General features: G+C 39.7%; 2 protein-coding genes across 2 annotated transcripts; both read right to left on the reverse strand.

Annotated features, from left to right (window-relative positions):
* Window positions 1-8,835: 8,835 nt before the first annotated feature.
* Window positions 8,836-9,768, reverse strand: LOC122482574 (olfactory receptor 51B2-like). Its single transcript, XM_043578880.1, has one exon. The coding sequence runs from the start codon at window positions 9,766-9,768 to the stop codon at window positions 8,836-8,838; it is 933 nt and encodes a 310-aa protein (XP_043434815.1).
* Window positions 9,769-16,655: 6,887 nt separating this feature from the next.
* LOC122484269 (olfactory receptor 51B5-like) lies at window positions 16,656-17,623 on the reverse strand. The gene is given in 2 exon segments (XM_043582256.1): window positions 16,656-17,110; window positions 17,113-17,623. Coding segments are annotated over 2 exon segments (966 nt in total).
* Window positions 17,624-24,552: the final 6,929 nt, after the last annotated feature.

Consider the following 24,552-nt stretch of genomic DNA (forward strand, 5'->3'; position numbering starts at 1 on the left):
TCCCTCCTATTTGAGTGTTGACAGGTCAAAATTTTCAGATGTTTGGCTTTGGCAAACTAATATAATTAATACTAACATAATTAATTATTGATACTAATACTAAGATAATACTAATAAAATTAATAGGACATATGAGTGCCAATAGCCTGCATTTTGTTATTCTTAACTGACAGATAATGAGGCTCAGAGATTAAATGACTTGTTTAAGATCACGAAGGTTGTAAGTGAAGGAGGCAAGAGGAGAGGTGCTTTTTTCTTCAAAGACCACATTCTTTCTGCCATACTGTGCTTTTTTAATTTCAACAAATTTTCCATACTTCCTAAGAATAAACTGATGCAAATAAATAAACTTACTAAATTCAAAGGTATTACATGATTACAGTTTTAGCATTTTTAAATGTAATAGTGTGTTCCATACCTCTAGATATACTCCATCCATGTTATCTGAGCAAGTTTGAGAACAAGTATATATTGTAAAAGTTAGAATATAATTTTATACATAATAATAAGGTGAAGTAAAATTGGTAACTGTATTTCTATGAAATGTTAAATTTTTAAGATGTTTTTGCTTAGATAGATGATAAAAATAAAGATCATGCTTATTACATCTTGTTTACATAGTGTATAAATATGGAATTACTTTGTCTATTTCATTGTTTTTATTTGAATTCATTTCTAGGCATCAGTCTATTAGAGATACTTATTATGTTAGACTTACTTATGTCACCATTGTCTTGATTTTTTTTAATGTATCTTTTCCCTTGCTTTTAAATTCTTGTTTTATATTTATATTTTTAATTTTTGAACTGCTTGGACTACACAGACTTATTATTCTTTTCTCTTTCATAGAATTAATGGGAAAAACCTAGTTAAAATGAAGAAAAAAGCTAGGTGAATTAAGAATGAGAGCAAACTGGGATGCCTGGGTGGCTCAGTCAGCTAAGCATCCGACTTCAGCTCAGGTCATGATCTCACAGGTTGTGAGTTCAAGCCCCATGTCGGGCTCTGTGCTGACAGCTCAGAGCCTGGAGCCTCCTTCAGATTCTGGGTCTCCCTCTCTCTCTACTCCTCCCCCACTCACACTCTATCTCTGTGTCCCTCAAGAATAAATAAACATTGGAGGTCGGCGGCAAGATGGCGGCTTAGGAGGACGCTGGGCTCACCGCACGTCCTACTGATCACTTAGATTCCATCTACACCTGCCTAAAAAACCCAGAAAACCGCCAGAGGATTAGCAGAACGGAGTCGCCGGAGCCAAGCGCAGACGAGAGGCCCACGGAAGAGGGTAGGAAGGGCGGCGAGGCGGTGCGCGCTCCACGGACTGGCGGGAGGGAGCCGGGGCGGAGGGGCGGCTCGCCGGCCAAGCAGAGCCCCCGAGTCTGGCTTGCAAAAGCGGAGGGGCCTGACAGACTGTGTTCCCACAACAAGCGCGACTTAGCGTCTGGGAGGTCATAAGTTAACAGCTCTGCTCGGAAAGCGGGAAGGCTGGAGGACAACCAGAGGGAGAGCTGCTGAGCCCCCTGACAACAGAGCTCAGTTTGGTGGGGAACAAAGGTGCTCGCCAGCACCATCTCCCCCGCCCATCCCCCAGCCGAAATCCCAAAGGGAACCGGTTCCTGCCAGGGAACTTGCTCGCTCAGCGCAAACACCCAACTCTGCGCTTCTGCGGAGCCAAACCTCCGGCAGCGGATCTGACTCCCTCCCGCTGCCACAGGGCCCCTCCTGAAGTGGATCACCTAAGGAGAAGCGATCTAAGCCTGCCCCTCCTGCCCCCGAGCACCTTGCCTACCCACCCCAGCTAATACGCCAGATCCCCAGCATCACAAGCCTGGCAGGGTGCAAGTAGCCCAGACGAGCCACACCACCCCACAGTGAATCCCATCCCTAGGAGAGGGGAAGAGAAGGCACACACCAGTCTGACTGTGGCCCCAGCGGTGGGCTGGGGGCAGACATCAGGTCGGACTGCGGCCCCGCCCACCAACTCCAGTTATACACCACAGCACAGGGGAAGTGCCCTGCAGGTCCTCACCACGCCAGGGACTATCCAAAATGACCAAGCGGAAGAATTCCCCTCAGAAGAATCTCCAGGAAATAACAACAGCTAATGAGCTGATCAAAAAGGACTTAAATAACATAACAGAAAGTGAATTTAGAATAATAGTCATAAAATTAATCGCTGGGCTTGAAAACAGTATACAGGACAGCAGAGAATCTCTTGCTACAGAGATCAAGGGACTAAGGAACAGTCACGAGGAGCTGAAAAACGCTTTAAACGAAATGCATAATAAAATGGAAACCACCACGGCTCGGCTTGAAGAGGCAGAGGAGAGAATAGGTGAACTAGAAGATAAAGTTATGGAAAAAGAGGAAGCTGAGAAAAAGAGAGATAAAAAAATCCAGGAGTATGAGGGGAAAATTAGAGAACTAAGTGATACACTAAAAAGAAATAATATACGCATAATTGGTATCCCAGAGGAGGAAGAGAGAGGGAAAGGTGCTGAAGGGGTACTTGAAGAAATCATAGCTGAGAACTTCCCTGAACTGGGGAAGGAAAAAGGCATTGAAATCCAAGAGGCACAGAGAACTCCCTTCAGACGTAACTTGAATCGATCTTCTGCACGACATATCATAGTGAAACTGGCAAAATACAAGGATAAAGAGAAAATTCTGAAAGCAGCGAGGGGTAAACGTGCCCTCACATATAAAGGGAGACCTATAAGACTCGTGACTGATCTCTCTTTTGAAACTTGGCAGGCCAGAAAGAATTGGCACGAGATTTTCAGGGTGCTAGACAGAAAAAATATGCAGCCGAGAATCCTTTATCCAGCAAGTCTGTCATTTAGAATAGAAGGAGAGATAAAGGTCTTCCCAAACAAACAAAAACTGAAGGAATTTGTCACCACTAAACCAGCCCTACAAGAGATCCTAAGGGGGACCCTGTGAGACAAAGTCCCAGAGACATCACTACAAGCATAAAACATACAGACATCACAATGACTCTAAACCCGTATCTTTCTATAATAACACTGAATGTAAATGGATTAAATGCGCCAACCAAAAGACATAGGGTATCAGAATGGATAAAAAAACAAGACCCATCTATTTGCTGTCTACAAGAGACTCATTTTAGACCTGAGGACACCTTTAGATTGAGAGTGAGGGGATGGAAAACTATTTATCATGCGACTGGAAGCCAAAAGAAAGCTGGAGTAGCCATACTTATATCAGACAAACTAGACTTTAAATTAAAGGCTGTAACAAGAGATGAAGAAGGACATTATATAATAGTTACAGGGTCTATCCATCAGGAAGAGCTAACAATTATAAATGTCTATGCACCGAATACCGGAGCCCCCAAATATATAAAACAATTACTCATAAACACAAGCAACCTTATTGATAAGAATGTGGTAATTGCAGGGGACTTTAATACACCACTTACAGAAATGGATAGATCATCTAGACACACGGTCAATAAAGAAACAAGGGCCCTGAATGAGACATTGGATCAGATGGACTTGACAGATATATTTAGAACTCTGCATCCCAAAGCAACAGAATATACTTTCTTCTCGAGTGCACATGGAACATTCTCCAAGATAGATCATATACTGGGTCACAAAACAGCCCTTCATAAGTTTACAAGAATTGAAATTATACCATGCTTACTTTCAGACCACAATGCTATGAAGCTTGAAATCAACCACAGAAAAAAGTCTGGAAAACCTCCAAAAGCATGGAGGTTAAAGAACACCCTACTAACGAATGAGTGGGTCAACCAGGCAATTAGAGAAGAAATTAAAAAATATATGGAAACAAACGAAAATGAAAATACAACAATCCAAACGCTTTGGGACGCAGCAAAGGCAGTCCTGAGAGGAAAATACATTGCAATCCAGGCCTATCTCAAGAAACAAGAAAAATCCCAAATACAAAATCTAACAGCACACCTAAAGGAACTAGAAGCAGAACAGCAAAGGCAGCCTAAGCCCAGCAGAAGAAGAGAAATAATAAAGATCAGAGCAGAAATAAACAATATAGAAACTAAAAAAACTGTAGAGCAGATCAACGAAACCAAGAGTTGGTTTTTTGAAAAAATAAACAAAATTGACAAACCTCTAGCCAGGCTTCTCAAAAAGAAAAGGGAGATGACCCAAATAGATAAAATCATGAATGAAAATGGAATTATTACAACCAATCCCTCAGAGATACAAACAATTATCAGGGAATACTATGAAAAATTATATGCCAACAAATTGGACAACCTGGAAGAAATGGACAAATTCCTGAACACCCACACTCTTCCAAAACTCAATCAGGAGGAAATAGAAAGCTTGAACAGACCCATAACCAGCGAAGAAATTGAATCGGTTATCAAAAATCTCCCAACAAATAAGAGTCCAGGACCAGATGGCTTCCCAGGGGAGTTCTACCAGACGTTTAAAGCAGAGATAATACCTATCCTTCTCAAGCTATTCCAAGAAATAGAAAGGGAAGGAAAACTGCCAGACTCATTCTATGAAGCCAGTATTACTTTGATTCCTAAACCAGACAGAGACCCAGTAAAAAAAGAGAACTACAGGCCAATATCCCTGATGAATATGGATGCAAAAATTCTCAATAAGATACTAGCAAATCGAATTCAACAGCATATAAAAAGAATTATTCACCATGATCAAGTGGGATTCATTCCTGGGATGCAGGGCTGGTTCAACATTCGCAAATCAATCAACGTGATACATCACATTAACAAAAAAAAAGAGAAGAACCATATGATCCTGTCAATCGATGCAGAAAAGGCCTTCGACAAAATCCAGCACCCTTTCTTAATAAAAACCCTTGAGAAAGTCGGGATAGAAGGAACATACTTAAAGATCATAAAAGCCATTTATGAAAAGCCCACAGCTAACATCATCCTCAACGGGGAAAAACTGAGAGCATTTTCCCTGAGATCAGGAACACGACAAGGATGCCCACTCTCACCGCTGCTGTTTAACATAGTGCTGGAAGTTCTAGCATCAGCAATCAGACAACAAAAGGAAATCAAAGGCATCAAAATTGGCAAAGATGAAGTCAAGCTTTCGCTTTTTGCAGATGACATGATATTATACATGGAAAATCCGATAGACTCCACCAAAAGTCTGCTAGAACTGATACAGGAATTCAGCAAAGTTGCAGGATACAAAATCAATGTACAGAAATCAGTTGCATTCTTATACACTAACAATGAAGCAACAGAAAGACAAATAAAGAAACTGATCCCATTCACAATTGCACCAAGAAGCATAAAATACCTAGGAATAAATCTAACCAAAGATGTAAAGGATCTGTATGCTGAAAACTATAGAAAGCTTCTGAAGGAAATTGAAGAAGATTTAAAGAAATGGAAAGACATTCCCTGCTCATGGATTGGAAAAATAAATATTGTCAAAATGTCAATACTACCCAAAGCTATCTACACATTCAATGCAATCCCAATCAAAATTGCACCAGCATTCTTCTCGAAACTAGAACAAGCAATCCTAAAATTCATATGGAACCACAAAAGGCCCCGAATAGCCAAAGGAATTTTGAAGAAGAAGACCAAAGCAGGAGGCATCACAATCCCAGACTTCAGCCTCTACTACAAAGCTGTCATCATCAAGACAGCATGGTATTGGCACCAAAACAGACACATAGACCAATGGAATAGAATAGAAACCCCAGAACTAGACCCACAAACGTATGGCCAACTCATCTTTGACAAAGCAGGAAAGAACATCCAATGGAAAAAAGACAGCCTCTTTAACAAATGGTGCTGGGAGAACTGGACAGCAACATGCAGAAGGTTGAAACTAGACCACTTTCTCACACCATTCACAAAAATAAACTCAAAATGGATAAAGGACCTAAATGTGAGACAGGAAACCATCAAAACCTTAGAGGAGAAAGCAGGAAAAGACCTCTCTGACCTCAGCCGTAGCAATCTCTTACTCGACACATCCCCAAAGGCAAGGGAATTAAAAGCAAAAGTGAATTACTGGGACCTTATGAAGATAAAAAGCTTCTGCACAGCAAAGGAAACAACCAACAAAACTAAAAGGCAACCAACGGAATGGGAAAAGATATTCGCAAATGACATATCGGACAAAGGGCTAGTATCCAAAATCTATAAAGAGCTCACCAAACTCCACACCCGAAAAACAAATAACCCAGTGAAGAAATGGGCAGAAAACATGAATAGACACTTCTCTAAAGAAGACATCCAGATGGCCAACAGGCACATGAAAAGATGTTCAGCGTCGCTCCTTATCAGGGAAATACAAATCAAAACCACACTCAGGTATCACCTCACGCCAGTCAGAGTGGCCAAAATGAACAAATCAGGAGACTATAGATGCTGGAGAGGATGTGGAGAAACGGGAACCCTCTTGCACTGTTGGTCGGAATGCAAACTGGTGCAGCCGCTCTGGAAAGCAGTGTGGAGTTTCCTCAAAAAATTAAAAATTGACCTACCCTATGACCCAGCAATAGCACTGCTAGGAATTTATCCAAGGGATACAGGAGCACTGATGCATAGGGCCACTTGTACCCCAATGTTCATAGCAGCACTCTCAACAATAGCCAAATTATGGAAAGAGCCTAAATGTCCATCAACTGATGAATGGATAAAGAAATTGTGGTTTATATACACAATGGAATATTACGTGGCAATGAGAAAAAATGAAATATGGCCTTTTGTAGCAACATGGATGGAACTGGAGAGTGTGATGCTAAGTGAAATAAGCCATACAGAGAAAGACAGATACCATATGGTTTCACTCTTATGTGGATCCTGAGAAACTTAACAGGAACCCATGGGGGAGGGGAAGGAAAAAAAAAAAAAGACATTAGAATGGGAGAGAGCCAAAGCATAAGAGACTGTTAAAAACTGAGAACAAACTGAGGGTTGATGGGGGGTGGGAGGGAGGAGGGGGTGGGTGATGGGTATTGAGGAGGGCACCTTTTGGGATGAGCACTGGGTGTTGTATGGAAACCAATTTGTCAATAAATTTCATAAAAAAAAAAAAAGAATAAATAAACATTAAAGAAATTTTAAAAAGGAGAGCAAACAAGGATAGAAGATCTAAATCAATGATTTTCTTTTTGTTGTTTATTTATTTATTTATTTATTTATTTATTTATTTATTTAAAGAGAGAGCACACACAGAGAAGGGGCAGAGAGAGACAGAGAGAGAGAATCCCAAGCAGGCTTTGCCACGGTCAACACAAAGCCCAAGGCAAGGCTTGATCCCATGACTGTGAGATGATGACCTGAGCTGAAATCAAGAGTTGGACACTAGAGGCACCTGGGTGGCTCGGTCAGTTAAGCGTCCGACTTCGGCTCAGGTCATGATCTCATGGTCTGTGAGTTCGACCCCCGCGTCAGGCTCTGTGCTGACCGCTCAGAGCCTGGAGCCTGTTTCAGATTCTGTGTCTCCCTCTCTTTCTGCCCCTCCCCTGTTCATGCTCTGTCTCTGTCTCAAAAATAAGTAAACATTAAAAAAAAGGATTAAAAAAAAAGTTGGACACTTAAGTGACTGAACCACCCAAGTGCCCCTAAGTCAATGATTTTTCAAAGGTTATTTTATAAATAGCCATCTTCAAAGGAGAAATAAATTATTTTACAAGAGAATCTGTTGGTTACAGGAAATTACTCTGGGGATCCTGACAATTCCTTTTCCAATAAATAAATAAATAAATAAATAAACAAATAAATGTATGTCATGGACTAATTATTGATTGAATACATTAGCATTTTATTTGCCAACACAATTTTCTATAATTTTGCTGAATGTACACCATTCTCCCTAGCCCTCTTTACTTCATGATGAACTAATAAATATAGCTTCTCTTCCTGTATTGCTCATGGACAGATTCTCATCATGTTTACCCCTGTATGGAATAAAATGCCTGGAAAGCCCTGGGAGAGCTTTCCTTAAATATCTTAAGTGTTTTAAGTCTGGAAAATTACAATATTTCCTGAAAATAGTTCATTTCACTACCATCCCCTCAATCCAGAAAAAAAAAAAAAAGACAAAATGTTGCCCCTGCATACATATTGGAATGCTTCCTTGACTAGTATCCCTTTTCCATTAGGCATATGTTGAGGTTCTGAAGTGCATATCACAGAACAAAACTTCAGGTGTCCAAGAAATGGAACTTTATTTTATTTCAGTGGTTTGAATTCCTCAGCCCATAAGTTTGAAGACACCACATATTATCAACTCAGAGCCTTCTCATTAATCCATGGTGGGCATCTAGCTATGCTGACACTGCTGGAATCCAAGCACTTGTTTGGCCATGGGTTGTTTTGGTGGCAAGACCTCTCTTGGTCTGAATATCTTATTCTCATTTCCTTCCGATCCACTTTAGTGACATGCAGTACCGTTAGGGTTTTCTAAGACCCTCTGTCATCTCTGATGTACTCTCAAGCACACAAGAAATTTTTAACTATTTTCCACAAAGTGTTGGGAAACTCTTTCAAGCTATTTTATTCCCCTATCATCGTATAGACTCTGCAGCCATTTCAAATATCATTGACCTCAGTTAACCATGAAGACAAATAATTCTGACAGACTAAAAAATGACAGTATACAGCAAACCAACCTACCAAACAAAGCACCAGGACTAAGGTCAATGTCCCTGGGAGTATGATGGGGGCAAGGGGTGAAGAATCAGCATGATGAGTCTGTGTCATTTAAATGACAGGAATGCTGGTCCCTTTGACTGTGAGCCACATTGGCTTTGTATAGTCCATGCTCCCAAGAAACACATCCCACAGTGGGGACAGACTCCAAGGTAAATAGATCAGAATCAAATTCTATGCAAAGAGAGAAGGCGATTGATGCCATTCCTTATCTGCTTGGTCTTAATACTATAGATGATTGGATTCATAAATGGGGGGAAGAGGAAGTAAATATAGCTCATGATAATATGAACTACATGTGGCACATATTTCCCAAATCTATGAATAAGGGTCAACCCAGTAACAGTGACATAAAAAACCAGAACACAGCTAATATGGGAGACACAAGTGTTTAGAGACTTAGCCTGCTCCTTACCTGAGGCAATCCCCATGACAGTATTAAGGATTAGAATATAAGATATCAGGATAAGCACAGAGTCCAAGAAGCCAGTTAATGAGACCAGCACTATAGGATAGAGTCTATTGAAGGTGATGTCAGCACAGGCCAGTTTGATCACATCCTGGTGTAGGCAGAAAGCATGAGAGAGAACATGGGATCCGCAGTAGGGAAATCCAGAGAGGGTGATGATTACGGGCACAATAAGTATAAATCCCCTCATTAGAACCCCCAGACCAATCTTCACCACCCTAGCATTGGTGAGGATGGAGGTGTATCTCAGGGGACTGTGGATGGCAATGAAACGATCATAGGCCATAACAAGCAAGACTCCAGACTCCACAATAGAGAGTGAATGGATTAGATAGGCCTGAAAGTAGCAGGCTCCTTGGCTGATTGCCCTGTGACCAAGCCACAGAACACCAAGCACAGTGGGCATTGTTGTCAAAGTCACTCCAAGGTCTGTGGCTGCCAACAGAGCCACAAAGTAGTACATCGGCTGGTGGAGAGTGTGGTCTTCTCTGATAAGGTAGAGGATGGTGCCATTGCCAAGGAGTATGGAGACATAAATGACACAGAAAGAGATGGAAATCCAAGGATGAAATATCCCCAGACCTGGAAAGCCAGTCAGTAGAAAAGGGGCAGCACTGATGTTGGACCACATGGTGGATCCCTGAGAAGAAACAAAAAAGCTCTCTCTAGACCAACCCTGTGCAGTAGGAATATAATTTGAGCCATATGTGTGATTTTACATATTCTAGTAGCCACATTAAAAAGAATAAAAAAAGGGGTGCCTGGGTGGCTCAGTCAGTTAAGCGTCTGACTTCAGCTCAGGTCATGATTTCGCGGTCCATGAGTTTGAGCCCCGCGTTGGGCTCTGTGCTGACAGCTCAGAGCCTGGAGCCTGTTTCAGATTCTGTGTCTCCCTCTCTCTCTGCCCCTCCCCTGTTCATGCTCGGTCTCTCTCTGTCTCAAAAATAAATAAACAAAAAAATTTAAAAAGAATAAAAAGGAAAAAGTCAAAAGTAATTTTAATACTACATTGTATTTAATCCACCATCTCTAAAATACAGTCCATCTATATCTGTATCTTTGCCCATCTCTGTTTCTGTCATCTAGTTTATTCTCCTCTCTATGGTGAACATATTATATACTGTAGGAAAGAAGTCAGTCTTTTCATTTTGGATCCACCATTCACAATATGTGTCCACTGATTCTCCAAATAGGAATTGGTGATACCTACCTATATGAGGGACTTGACTTGGCATTAAGGACACAAACCTCATGGTCTTGTCACAAAAATAAGCTCTCTTTCGATGACACCATATATAGTTGAATTATAGCTCACACTATAATAATTTGTGTGGGTAAGTATATTATGCAACCACACAGGACCAACTCACTCAGGACACCCCTGAGTGGGGTGCCTGAAGCTTGTCCAGGTACCTCCTAACCCCATGGGACTGTTATATTACTAAACTTTTTGCTTCAAGGAAGCATTGCTTTTGGTGCTAAAGACAACAGATGGAAACTTAGAAGTGACTATTTCTTTTCAATTCCTAAATTCTACCTGAGGTAATCATATTTAGCTCATTAAAATGAAATAAGCTATTATTAAAAGAAGATGCAGGGTGGACCTAATCTAATCATACCCTTAGAAGCAAAGATTTTTCACAGACTAGTGGTGGAATGAAAACCCAAGTATTTCAAAGTTTGAGAAGAATGTGACAGATAGTTGCTAGTTGGAAGATGTAAGGGACCACATAGGGAGGAATTCAGGCAGCTTCTAGGAGCAGAGAGAGATCCCAGCTGACAGCCTGTAAAAAATTAGGGACATCAGACTTATCGCCATAAGGAAATATATTCTGCCAACAACATGAATTAGTTTGGAAGTGGATTCTTCCCTAGAACCTTCATACAAGACCCCAGCCCGGCCACTGCCTTGACTATAGCTTCATGACACCCTAACAGAGACCCAGGCAAGCCTACCAGACTGTGACCTACAGGACTGTGGTATTATAAACAAGTCTTGTGTTAAGCAGCTGTTTGTGGGAATTTGCTGCACAGCGATCGAAAATGAAAACTGTAGCATTAAATATTAAACTAATATATAAAATCTATGAAAGTTAATGTGTCAATTAGACAATCTAAAACAAATTGCCCCATGGCAAAGTCCTATAAAGCCTCAGTGGCTAACATTACACAGTTACTTTTCCACTCATATACGTGGTTCAGTTCATTTCATTTGGCTGTGGTTGGGCACATCTGGTGATTTCTGCCTCTCTTGCACTTGCACCTAACATTCAGCTGGATGTAATCTCCATCCTGTCATCTTCCTATTCCCTCCTCCTTATGTCCATTACAGTTTGTGCGTGTGTGTGTTTAAATCTTATTCCTCACTTTGCTCTCTCCCTGTAGCTAAGTCCCATATGTCTCTTCTGCATCACCCAGGCTCCTGCACAAAACTTAATGCAAAATGTTTTGTCTTTTACATCATATTACTAGCGTCTCAGACGTAGGGGCTCTAATTAACTCACCCAATTGAAACATGGATGTATTTTCAATCCAGTGCTAACATTGCTTTCTTTATTGACTGCTATGGGAATGCATTCAGCCTTCCTGGAAGCAAAGACACATTTTGACATAGATTATCCTGTCATTAATGAAATTTCAGTAGTCTTATTTGTAACACAGTGATGCAACAACTGGCTGGTAAGCTGACATTAAGCTGAGTTATGTATTGACATTGACTTCCAAATACTACTTACTGATATACTAATTGGCTAATGTGTAAGCTGATTGATCGAAGCACAGCCTTTACCAAACAAATGTCCAATTAAGAGTGACCAATAACTCACCAACACCCTGCATATGTGGTCACCCTCAGGCCCTCCAAACTCTAATATTTTCTCAAAGGTGGATATTCCTGACCAGTCCTGACTGGGTCTTACCCCCAGTGAAGCTCTTACACTGTGACCACCCCAAATCTTAAAGGAATGGCAACTCTTAAGGTTAGGCATAGAGGTAAGAACACACACACAGAGTTTTGTCCTATAACTAAAACTTCATCAAATTACTGAAGGCAAAAAGCACAAAGAAGAGGAAGGCAACATAGGGAGATATGAGAGACAGAAAACTGAACGTAGAGAATAGCATGAAGAGGAGGAAAAGATGTGATGTCAGAACCTGTGTATGTCATGATGGCCCTGCCCTGCACCTGTACTCCCAACAGCAGCCTCTTCCTCTTCCCACCTCTTCCAAAGAATATTCCTGTTGTAGGAAAAATAATATTGATAGCCCTGGGCTACCAAAAAGGTCTAGGTAGCAACCTGGATCTCTCAATTATGCGTATATGTACCCACGATTTAAAAATAAAACAAGACGAAACAAAAAAAGCACTGCATATCTCAGAGAGTCAGTATTTTCTAGGGAGTTTTTCTTTTTAGGGAACATTTCTGTTAGAATCTGTTACGCTGGATACAATCCATGGATACACATAGCTTTCCTCAGTTCTCTATTCACCATCTTGTAACATCTACATGAAGGAAGAGTATTCCAAGAAGAGCAATCTTTATTTTCTTCCCTATTCTCTCCCTCTCATTCTCTCATGGTCACCCCAGCCTTACCTGGGGCACCAGGAATTAAGGGCAGAGGCAACTGTGGTCTTGATATAGAACCCGATGCAAATGTTATCTTTGAAGAGTGCTATTAGGACTAATTGGTAAAGTTATTTGTATAGGAAAACGCTTCCCCAGGGTCCCTTTGGCTGCTAAATAATTAGGCTTCTGAGATATCTTCTCCTGGCCTCCTCTGGGGAAGTAGGAGGACCCACAGAGCTGTGTCCTGTAACCCCACATTTTTGCTACAGACAGAAAGCAGGATTATAGCTTCTTCTATTATAGCTTCTTCTTCAGATGGAAGTCATGCTGTCAAATCACCTTTGTCCTTTCTGATCTCTACCTGAACAGAGAAGATACCAACAAAACTGCATTTGCCTTTGTCATTCCTGAATCCAGGAACAAGGAATTTCATGAAATTTAAGTGAAGTTTGATAATTCCCTGACAATTACCTCCCCTTGGTTTCAAATGAGATGACTTATTATACAGTATTTCACACATGTATTCTTTTTTTATGTTTATTATTTTTTTTCTTTTAGAGAGAGAGGGAGAGAGTGAGCATAAGTGGGGAAGAGACAGAGAGAGAAAGGCAGACACAGAATCCGAAGCAGGCTCTAGGCTCTGGGCTGTCAGCACAGAGTGGGATGTGGGGCTCGAACTGACCAACTGCGAGATCATGACCTGAGCCAAAGTTGGATGCTTAACCAGTTGAGCCACTTAGGCGCCCTTCACACGTGCATTCTTAAAGTGATATCATTTCACAAATGAGTGCAGTTACTGATGAATTCTTTGAAACAGTAGGCTTTTTATCTTTCTCTTAGTAAGTCTTATCCAGAGATAATAGTTCTTGCCTTCGGAATATAAGTCAAATAAAAAAAAATCTTCTTTTACTTTAAGTAATAAGGAATTTTACTTAGAATAAATTTTACTTTAAGTAATAATGAATAGTAATAATAATAAATAATAATGAACAGAAGTAGTAGAGATGGAGAAGGTGTTCTTTCCATCCTTAACTTCCTCTGATAATTTGTACTTGAGTAGAAAGGGCTGTAGTCACATTCTGGCATGGATAAGGATCTGATGAGCTCTCTTGTCTTGTCTAAGCCTCGTCTCCTAAATTTGTCCTGGAGTCTAGCCCAACTGCGAGAAATTAAAATGAGAACGGGTCCAATGTAGTGAACCATACAGGTCACAATTTAGCTTCTGACATTTCAGATTCAGTTAAGTTCCTCTTGAACTCTCCTCAGCCCATAAGTCTTTCTCAAAGTCAGTAGGATCTGAGAAGTCACAATTAGTAGGAGTCAGTCTCTGACAATGATTTGAGTCTGAATTCCCTTTCCCTGAAAACTCTTTGCCAAGTGCAAACTTAAGGGTGACTTGATTTGGAAAATCATATTTTGAGCTGAAAATGAGGTAACATAATGAGAACGTAAGACAAACAACAAGAATTCCAATGTTCTCTCTGTTTCATCAGTAGGAAAATTTACCCTCTCATCCACAGAACTTCATATTGCATGTGTGTAACTATTTCTGGAAGCACCACTTTCTCTAGAACAGATGGAAGTCATTTGCTGCAAGACACCCCAGTCAGGATAACTTTCCAACATGAGGCATAGGACAAGTCATTGGAGAATGGGAGCAGCTGTTAGCCTTTATCAACCAACACTCCAAACAGCCAGGTTGGAGGGCACTGGGAGGAAGTGGGTGGGGCACCATTTCCTTAAGTGGCCATTATGGCTCTGCTCTGCATGTGTTTTCCAAACCTTATTCATTCCTTTCATATTCCCTGCAATACTGCCTGTGAAGTACAGAATCCCAGAGGCATAATCTCTCTGATTTGGGAAGACTTCCCATTTCAGGTAGTGAAAGCCTTTCTTTGACGTAGTGTTTCCCGACAAAGGTCACACCATCAGTGCCTGTCTCTTGTGGGTCACAGAGCTCAATTTTCATGAGACTATGTGTTTTGAAGATATTGAGACACCTTCATTAGTAAAAATATCTAACTTTCTGAGTTAAAATATTTCCCTCTGGCCTTACCTGGCAATGGATCTCAGCTCTGGTGTCATGCAGTTTTTAAGTCCTATTCTTACCCCATAATATTCACGATATAGATGAAGGTAACATTCAGGCATTCTAGGTACCTTCACTACAGATTCAGAGAAGTCTTTCTCTTGGGAATTTTTTACTATTTGTTGATCAAGGAGCAAGAGAAAATAAAAGGGTAGGCATGGCAAGGAGATAATCAAAGACATAGTTCCAGCTGGAGTTTAGCTTTAGAAAGGAAAGAGTTGGTATTTGCCTGTGGTCTGCTTCCTGGGGAGCAGGGGCCATAATCTTGGTGAAGCAGTTCCAATTGACTTGAGAATAATAACCTGAATTAAGCAGCAAATGTGAGTGATGAGTAGCTAACACTCATAAGGGGCAAAGAGTAGGTACACAGTTCTGTAAAGTGATATGGACAAAGCACCAATCACATCAATAGCATCTTCTGTATATTCTTTCTCCTGACTCATCTACTTCCTTCTTTGCCCCATTTGTAATGTAATGTAATGTAATGTAATGTAGACACAGCATCCACCTTGGGAGGATATTTTGACTTGAGTCACATTCTCTTCCCAACTCATCAGAAAATCTCAACCAAAATGTGCAAATCTGTTCCTTCAATCCCTCAAGTTTTGTTCATAATAAAGGATGGAGGAAAAAAAAAACATTTCTTCCATTCAGACAGACCAGTTAGCCATTGGTAGATGTTCTGGATATGGTACCAACATCAGAGCTAACAGTGGAATAGTAGGATATGAATGAGGGCAAAGATGGAAGGGAACACTATGTCTATTTCCTCTTTTTTATCCATTGTTCCTCTTATCACAAACTAGTTTTTCATAAGTTAGAAGTGTCTTGGGAAATAAATACAAGCTTATTTTTTTAATATTTTTTAAAATATTTATTTTTGAGAGACAGAACACAAACGGGGAGGGGCAGAGAGAGAGGGAGACACAGAATTCAAAGCAGGCTCCAGGCTATGGGCTGTCAGCACACAGCCTGACATGGGGCTCGAACCCACAAACTGTGAGATCATGGCCTGAGCCAAAGTCAGACACTTAACTGACTGAGCCACCCAGGTTCCCCAAGCTTATAATTCTTTTTTTTTTAATTTTTTTTCAACGTTTATTTATTTTTGGGACAGAGAGAGACAGAGCATGAACGGGGGAGGGGCAGAGAGAGAGGGAGACACAGAATCGGAAACAGGTTCCAGGCTCTGAGCCATCAGCCCAGAGCCTGACGCGGGGCTCCAACTCACAGACCGCGAGATCGTGACCTGGCTGAAGTCGGACGCTTAACCGACTGCACCACCCAGGCACCCCCCCAAGCTTATAATTCTTGAGACAAATTCATGGTCATTTGATGGAGAGGGGAGGAATCAATGATATGGTTGGGATGATAAGTGATTACAACACTGAGTGAGGAAGAATTCATACTTCTTTACTGGAAAGTTACAGAACATCAGTGGTCAGACATACAAGTTCCCACAATTTGTGTGAATTCTGTGGAGCAATTCATGGGAATGACATTGTATATAAACAGACCAAACTTTATTTCATGCAAACCAACTCATTATTTTATATCCTTATAACTCTGTTCCTATCTGCCACCTTTCTAAAACCCTAAAGATACGTATTATAAATACATTATAGACACAACTATAAACACCCATGGTGTTGTTATCACAAAAATTGAGTGGCAAACAGATATTAAATATACAATAATTTTCTTTAAGAAGAATTGCACAAACTAGATTAGACCAAAGACCTGAGCTTACAGAGATAATATAGGGAAATTTTTAGCTCTACTTTGACAATTATTTTACCAAGAGATTTGATCATGGGTGTTTGATATGAGATTTCTTTGCTCCACTGCCAAAACCCAGATTTCTTACATTCTGTGCGAGGGACTATGATGGTTAGTAAAAAGGCGAAGAAAGCCACTCCGGATCTGCTTGGTCTTGACACTATAGATTATAGGATTCATTAGTGGAGGGAAAAGAAAATATACATAGCTCATAGTGAGGTGGACAATATGTGGAACCTGCTTCCCAAACCGATGAATCAGAGACAATCCAATGACTGTGACATAGAAAACCAGGACACAGCAGATATGGGAGACACAGGTGTTGAAGGCCTTGGCCCTCTCTTCTTTGGAGGCAATTCTCAGGACACTCTTGAGTATCAATACATAGGAGATGAGGATGATCAGAGAATCCAGCACAAATATAAAGACTACAAGCACAACTGGATACAGCCGATTGAAGGTGGTGTCAGCACAGGCCAGTTTGATGACATCCTGGTGAAGGCAGAATGCATGAGAGAGGACATGGGAATGGCAATAGGGAAAAAATAAAGGGGTACAATTGGAGGGATAACAGATACAAACCCCCTCAGCAGAACTCCCAGTCCAATTTTCAGCACTTGAGTATAAGTGAGTATGGAGGTATATCTAAGGGGGTTGCGAATGGCAATAAAACGATCATAAGCCATAGCAAGCAAAACACCAGACTCTACAAAGGCAAGTGAGTGTATAAAGTAGGCTTGAGAAAAACAGGCTACTTTCCCAATCTCCCTGTGATCCAACCAGAGGACTCTGAGCACCGTAGGCATCGTGGTCAAGGTCAGCCCTAAGTCTGTGGCTGCTAGCATGGCCAGGAAATAGTACATAGGTTCATGAAGATTGTGATCTTCCTTAATGAGAAGGAGGAGGGTGCTGTTGCCTAAAAGGACAGAGATGTAGATGAAAAAGAAGGGTGTGGAAATCCAGTGGTGAGCTGCCTCCAAGCCTGGGAAACCAGTCAACAGGAAGGAACTGGAATTGCCGTTCGGCCTCTCGTCGGGTTTATCCAAAGACATGTCTTTTTTTTCTGTTATTACCACAGAAATACAGCTCCACTTTCAAGGTATCCCTCCAACTATATCGTCTCAGAATTCTTTCTTAAAGGTAATAATGACATCAATATAAGCTATTGTTTCTCAAAACATATTCTCAAAACAAGTTGTATCTTCTGTGTTCTTAACTGCATATTCCTGGGACCATCCCTTAACTACTTAATTAAATCCTTGGTGTTTCATATGGTCATCTGCATTTTAACAGTCTCCCCAGGAAATGTTTAATCCATACTACATTTAGAAACCATCTATATCAACTATTCAGACTTCACAGAAAAAGCCCTATTTTGTGGATTTCAAGGAACCCAACCTTGACCTCATTATACTTGTCTTCATGGTGATTCCTAACTCACATTATCCTGTATATGTGTGACTTTGAATTCTCAACAAAACTTCCAGGGGTCTAAGAGAAAAAAAAGGCATGGAAAGAAAAGCTGTACCACTACCACTGTTGCTAAGGAGCAGACAGATATGAGGAAGAGGTGCTGTGCCTTCCCAATTCATGGATCTGTGTTGGAAAAACAAACATTACATTTTAATTAGCCTCCCCCTGGATACTACATAACTTTTAAATATCACTACAATAGCCTAATTTTAAGTTAGATAATTATAGACCCTGGAGCTGGAATAAATACTTAGGCAAGCCAAGGACATGGCTCATTGACTTTATCCTTCAGTTTGAAAAAAAAAATTATCTTATTTCCATGTAATTTCCTTCTCCCTCCCCATTATTTTTCTGTGGACCCACCCTAGTAACTCCCTAAAACCTGATTTCTCCCCTTTCAAGCTCTCCATTTGTGTGAAACATCCACCTTCTTGATCTCCTTCCTTCTATATCCAGCTGTGGGCTTCTGAACCTGTCCTACCCGTAATAAATGAGAGCCCTTCTGCTGCTTAAACAGAGTTGCCTGTTAGTGGAAGGAAGAGTTATGTCCCGGTTTCATTGTCTCTTCTGCTACTAGATTATGGACTACTTGAATATAGAAACTATGTTTTATTTGCCTTACTGAACACCTAGTGAAGTACCAAACATGTTGTGTATACATACACACATATTACATACATACATCAATTATATGTAAATACATGTATACATACATACACATATACATACATACACATACATTTATACAATTATGCATATATACACTAATTCACCCAATATGTTTTCAGCATCCACTATGTGATAGGGATGGCATATTAAGTACTGGGATTAAATGCTAATAAGACAAAGTCATGGATTTTATAAGCCATAAATTAGGTTAGAAAATAAATAAGAAATATTTAGATAAATATAAGTGCAATTTTAAAATAAAACAGCACTATTTAATAGAGATTGATTGGGATGATATTGCATACAGTTTATTAATTTGGATGATCTGTCTCTGAGGAGGTGACATTTGAGCTAAAACCTGAATAACAATGAAGGTTGGCCATATGAAGATCTGGAGGAAGACTCTTCCATTTAAAAGGGAAAATTAGCATGTCTGTAGCTTGGTGAGCAAACAAGACAGAGACAATAGGTACTTTCAGAGACCTAGGTGGTGTCAAGGGCCTTATAGATAACATAGGGCCTTATAGACAACACTGGAACTCTATTTTACTACAAATGTGATGAAAACACATTGGACAATGTAAAAATCACAGTGGAGGAGGGCATAGTGACATACTGAAATCTGCATTCTTAAATTATCAGTTGGAATGCTTTGTGAGGAATGGATAATCAAGCAAGATCCAAGAAAGGATAGTAGTTAGAACACTATCAAAATAATCCAAGCTGGGTATGGTGATTATGACTAGGAAAGCAGTGGAAATAAAGAAAATTTAAACAGATATAGATACATTTTTTAGGTGGTACCAAGATTTGCTGATATATTGGAAATGGGAATGAGGGAGAAACAAAATAAGACTGGCTCATTTCTTTGTGTGTGTGATTTATGGCTTGAGCAAATGGAAGGATGGTGAGGTCATTTCCTCAATGGAGTAAGTCTGAAAGACATATATTTACTCACAAGGAAATCAAGAGTCATCAGTAAATATGGTTGAATTGGAGCAAATGGATGTCCTTTTTTTTTTCTTTTTACATACCATAACAGTTTATTCAAGCTTTTTTCCTAACTTAAAAAAAGATATTCTCATTCAAGTATGCTTCTTTGAAGTTATTTTGCCAGTGGAAACCACCACCCTTAAAGTGTTCTCAAAGAAAACCATCCTCTTACCTTGTACCTGTACAGATGAGATTGAACTGCAAGCTTCTAGCAATGAAGTGGTGCCAGACAACTGGGCATGAGATGTTGATTTAGCCCTTTGGGGCTGACACTAAGCAACATAAAATTGGCAGAATCATTTCTCATTCTCCACACTCTGTCTTCAGGATTAAGATACATAAATTTAGAGTTTATTGAAAATATAATGAGTATTGTTTATTTTTCAGTCACTGAATACAAAGATAATCCCACATAGGTGTTCCTCTTCTTAGGTATTCTAAATACAACCTCATTCCCCTTACTTCTCTGACTCTTAAGCAACGATCTTAACCCAATGTCTTAAGGCAATTTTGTGAAGAATTCTCATTGTAAAAGAATATGTAACACAGTAATATAAATCACAATAAAGCTACTCAAAATGGAGGAGAACCATTCTATTTTTCCAATAACCTTCAATTCAGTTTCCTCTTCTCTATTTCCAAGAATTCCATTCAGATCTAACTTGTACTTGGTGCTATGAGAAATTCACATGTGTTCAGCTAGGAGCTTCTCTTAGTTTCTGAGAAGTACATTGAGGAATGATTCAAAAGCTGAGTAAAGACCATAGGGGAGGAAAGAGGTTATGAAAATTTGGAATAACACTAAGAAGAAGAATATATAGTTGACTAAATTCAGGCAATCTTCTACCATTTACAGCTATAACCATTCTCTACCTCATTTCAATATAGTGTGGGATTAGAGGTGCCTCTGTGATCATCCCCTAGAAAGGACAGGAGACATGTGAGAGGGCCAACCATATTCATACCATGGAGCACGGCATGTGTCTCATATGCCCAGATACCTTTCCAAGTGCTACCAAATTCACTGAGATCTGTGCACTCATAGAGAGCCATGAGCTATAAAAATCCTTTCCTTCTTCCCTCTGTTTTCTCTCTAGATAAGCTTATAGAGGAGTGCCCTAGTACCCTTTCCTATATATGCTGGGTGTTTGCCCATACTCACATGCTGCCTCGCTTGGATGTTAGGGATAAAGAACAGGGTTCTTGGGTCCTGCCTGGGGACTCAGATCACATGGCTCCTTTTCAAAGTCAGTTAAGAGATGCAGTCAGTTGAGGCTATTAATGAAGAAAGCACCTCCCCAGAGTTTTCCCTTTTCCAGCCACTGTAGCTCTTAAAAAGCATTTTCTCTATCTTAACCCCTCCTGCGAAGGAGATGGAACATTTAACTAATCTCTCCAAGGTCTTAAAGCATCTTCTCCCAATCAGGTAACGGGTTAACAGAGCCTCAGGTGGCAGCTTTATGTGTGAGAAATCAGAGTGCTTGTCTTTGTGGCCCCAGCAGACCTTGGTATCACCTATGGGAGACCATTTATCCTCCACATCTACTTCAAAGGTCAAATCTCTCCCAGTTGATCTCAGGAGAAAACTTAATGCATCTTATTAGCCTAAGGCTTTTGAATTAATTATATTTTCTGCTTGGTTTATCTCAAAGCTAGCTTGAAAGTGGAAAATTAGGTAGACTGGAGTCAGTATATAAAAGTCAGTCAGCCTCCTCTAGTAACTAACATGAATCTTCAGTCCTCATTTTTCCCTGATTGGCTTCACATCGCCAGAATTTTTGTTTGCTGGAAATGACATGAACATACCTATAACACAGTGCATGCCTCATCACTTTAGCCCCAAGGATGATAATATCTGTGGTTTCTCCTTTGACCATGCATGGCAGGAACCATCTTCCCTGTTACTGGTTTTAGAGGAAAAGAAACATATAGTACTCATGAACAAATTTCCTGTCCCTAAAGATCTGTTTCTAGCATGATTTGTTAGGATTAAAGCAATGTTTAATGCAAATCTGAGATGCAAATGACTACTCTTAGAATCATCAGCTGGCTACTAACTGTGATAGGCTGAATTGTGTCAACTTGAAAATATTCGTACGTTGAAGTCCTAACTCTCAGTACCTCAGAATGTGACTGCATTTGGAGCTATGCCTTTAGGGAGGTTATTAAGTTAAAATGAGACTGACTGGGCCCTAATGCAATCTGACTTGTGTCCTCAGAGGAAGAGGAAATTTGGGCATGGAGACAGACAACAGAGTGCACAGAGGAAAAGCCTTGTGAAGACACGGGGAGAAGATGGCCATCTACAAGGCAAGAGAGACCTCAGATGAAACCAACCCCGCCAATGCCTTGATCCAGGACATCGAGCTTCCAGAACTCTGAGACAATAAATTTTTTTTGTCTAAGCCATGCAGTCTGTGGTACTCGGTTATTGCAGCTCCAGAAAACCAGGACACCAGTAATGTAAACATGGACAAATTACACAACCAACCTGTTTAATACTGAATGTATATTTAGGTATAAACTTAATAAAAATTATACAAGACTGGATGCTAAAAGTTACAAAATTCCAATCAACAATATCAAAGAAGACCAGTGTGAATGGAGATATGTACTTCATGGATCAGAAAACTCAATATAGTAAGCAGGTCAATTTTCCGGGCTTACCAATTTCCCTGCTTTCCAATTGATATATAGGTTTAGTACAATTCCTGGCAGTCACAGCAAAGTTTTTTTGTTTTTTACAGACATAGACAGGCTTATTCTAAAATATATATGGGAGACAAGAGACCTAAATAGCTAAAACAATTTTGAAAAATAATAAATGGGAAGAATAATTCTGTTCAATGTTAAGGCCTAGTATATAGTTCTTGTAATCAAGGTGGTAATGGTATTGATGGAGGACAGCTATATAGAAATATGGAACAGAATAGGAAACCCAGAAATCGACTGACCTAGATATACTCAAATGATTTTTTAATTTTCTTTTAGTTTTTATTTTTAAAAAATTTCCCCAGCTTTATGGGAATATAACTGACATAACAACATTGTGTGAGTTTTAAGATATACAATGTGATAAATTATATGCATATATATTGTACAATGATTAACACAATAATGGTAATAAACACCTCCATCACCTCACATAATTACCACTTGTGTGTGTGTGTCTGTGTGTGTGTGTGTGTGTGTGTGTGTGTGTGAGATGGGAACATTTAAGATTACTCTATCAGCAACTTTCAAGTACGTAATACACTATTGTTAACTATAGTCACTGTGCTGTGCATTGATCCCCCAAATTTACTCATCTTAAAACTGCAAGTTAGGTCCTGTGGTCAACATCAGCCCATTCCTGACCCTCAACTCCCAGCCCCTATCAACCACCATTTTACTCTTTTTCTGAGTTTGATTTTTTTAGATTCCACATATAAGTGAGATCATCCAATATTTTTCTTTCTCTATTTGACCTTATCATAATTTCACTTAGCAGAATGCCTTCAAAGTTTATCCATGCTGCCAGGATATCTTTTAATGACTAAATAATATTCCATTATATGTGTATGTATACACATAAATGTATGTGTATACAGTAGCTGTTAAGCAACTGACTCTTGATTTCAGCTCAGATAATGATCTCATGGTTCGTGGGTTGGAACCCCATGTCAGGCTCTACACCAAAAGTATGGAGCCTGCTTTGCATTCTCTCTCTCTCCCTCTCTCTCTTGTCCCTCCCCTGAACATGCTATCTCTTTCAAAATTAATTAATTAATTAATTAACTTAAAAAAAATAAAACCTGATATATATTTTTTTCTTTATCCATTCATCTGTTGATAGTCACTTTGGTTGTTTCCATGTCTTGGTTACTGCAAATAATGTTACAATGAACTTGGAGGTATAGATATCTCTTGAGATAGTGATTTCATTTCCTTCAGCTATATACCCAGAAGTTAAATGCTGGATAATACGTTAGGTCTATTTTTAATTTTTTTAAAGTAACGTCCATTGTGTTTTCCATAGTGGCTGTACCAATTGACATTTCCATCAACAGCACTCAAGGGTTCCCTTTTCTCCACATCCTTACCAACATTTGTTATCTCTTGTCTTCTTGATAAAAGCCATTCTAACAGGTGTAGGGAGATATCTCATTGTGGTTTTCATTTGAATTTCCCAGATGATGAGGGATGCTGGGCATATTTTCATGTACCAGTTGGCCATTTATATGTCTTCTTTGGGAAAATGTCTATGTAGGTCTTCTGCCCATTTATTAATTGAACTGTTTGGTTTTTTGTGTTGTTTTGCTTTGCAAAAAACTGTTTGCTTTTTTTTTTTTTTTTGCTTTGTTTGCTACTGAGTTGTATGAGTTCCTAAAATATTTTAGATATTAAGATCTTATCAGATGTATGGTTTGCAGATATTTTCTCCCATTCCATAGGTTGCCTTTTCATTCTGTTGGTTATTTTTGTTTTGTTTTGCTGTACAGAAGCTTTTTAGATTGATGTAGTCTCATCTCACTTGTTTAATTTTGCTTTTGTTACTTGATCTTTTGGTGTCATATCCAAAATATTGTCACTGAGAACAATGTCAAGGAGCTTTTCTCCCATGTTCTCTTTTAGCAGTTTTATGCTTTTAGGTCTTACATTTAAGTCTAATTCATTTTGAGTTACTTTGTGTGAGTGTGTAAGATGGGGATTTAACTTCACTATTTTGCATGTGATTATCAAGTAGTCCCATCACCACTTCTTGAAGAGACTTCCTACTCTCTCCATTGAATATTCTTGCTTTTCTTGTCAAATGCTAGTTGGCCATATATGTGTGAGTATATTTCTGGGCTGTTGATTCTGTTCT

The sequence above is a fragment of the Prionailurus bengalensis genome, chromosome D1 (assembly GCF_016509475.1).
Source record: "Prionailurus bengalensis isolate Pbe53 chromosome D1, Fcat_Pben_1.1_paternal_pri, whole genome shotgun sequence".
NCBI classification, from domain to species: domain Eukaryota; kingdom Metazoa; phylum Chordata; class Mammalia; order Carnivora; family Felidae; genus Prionailurus; species Prionailurus bengalensis.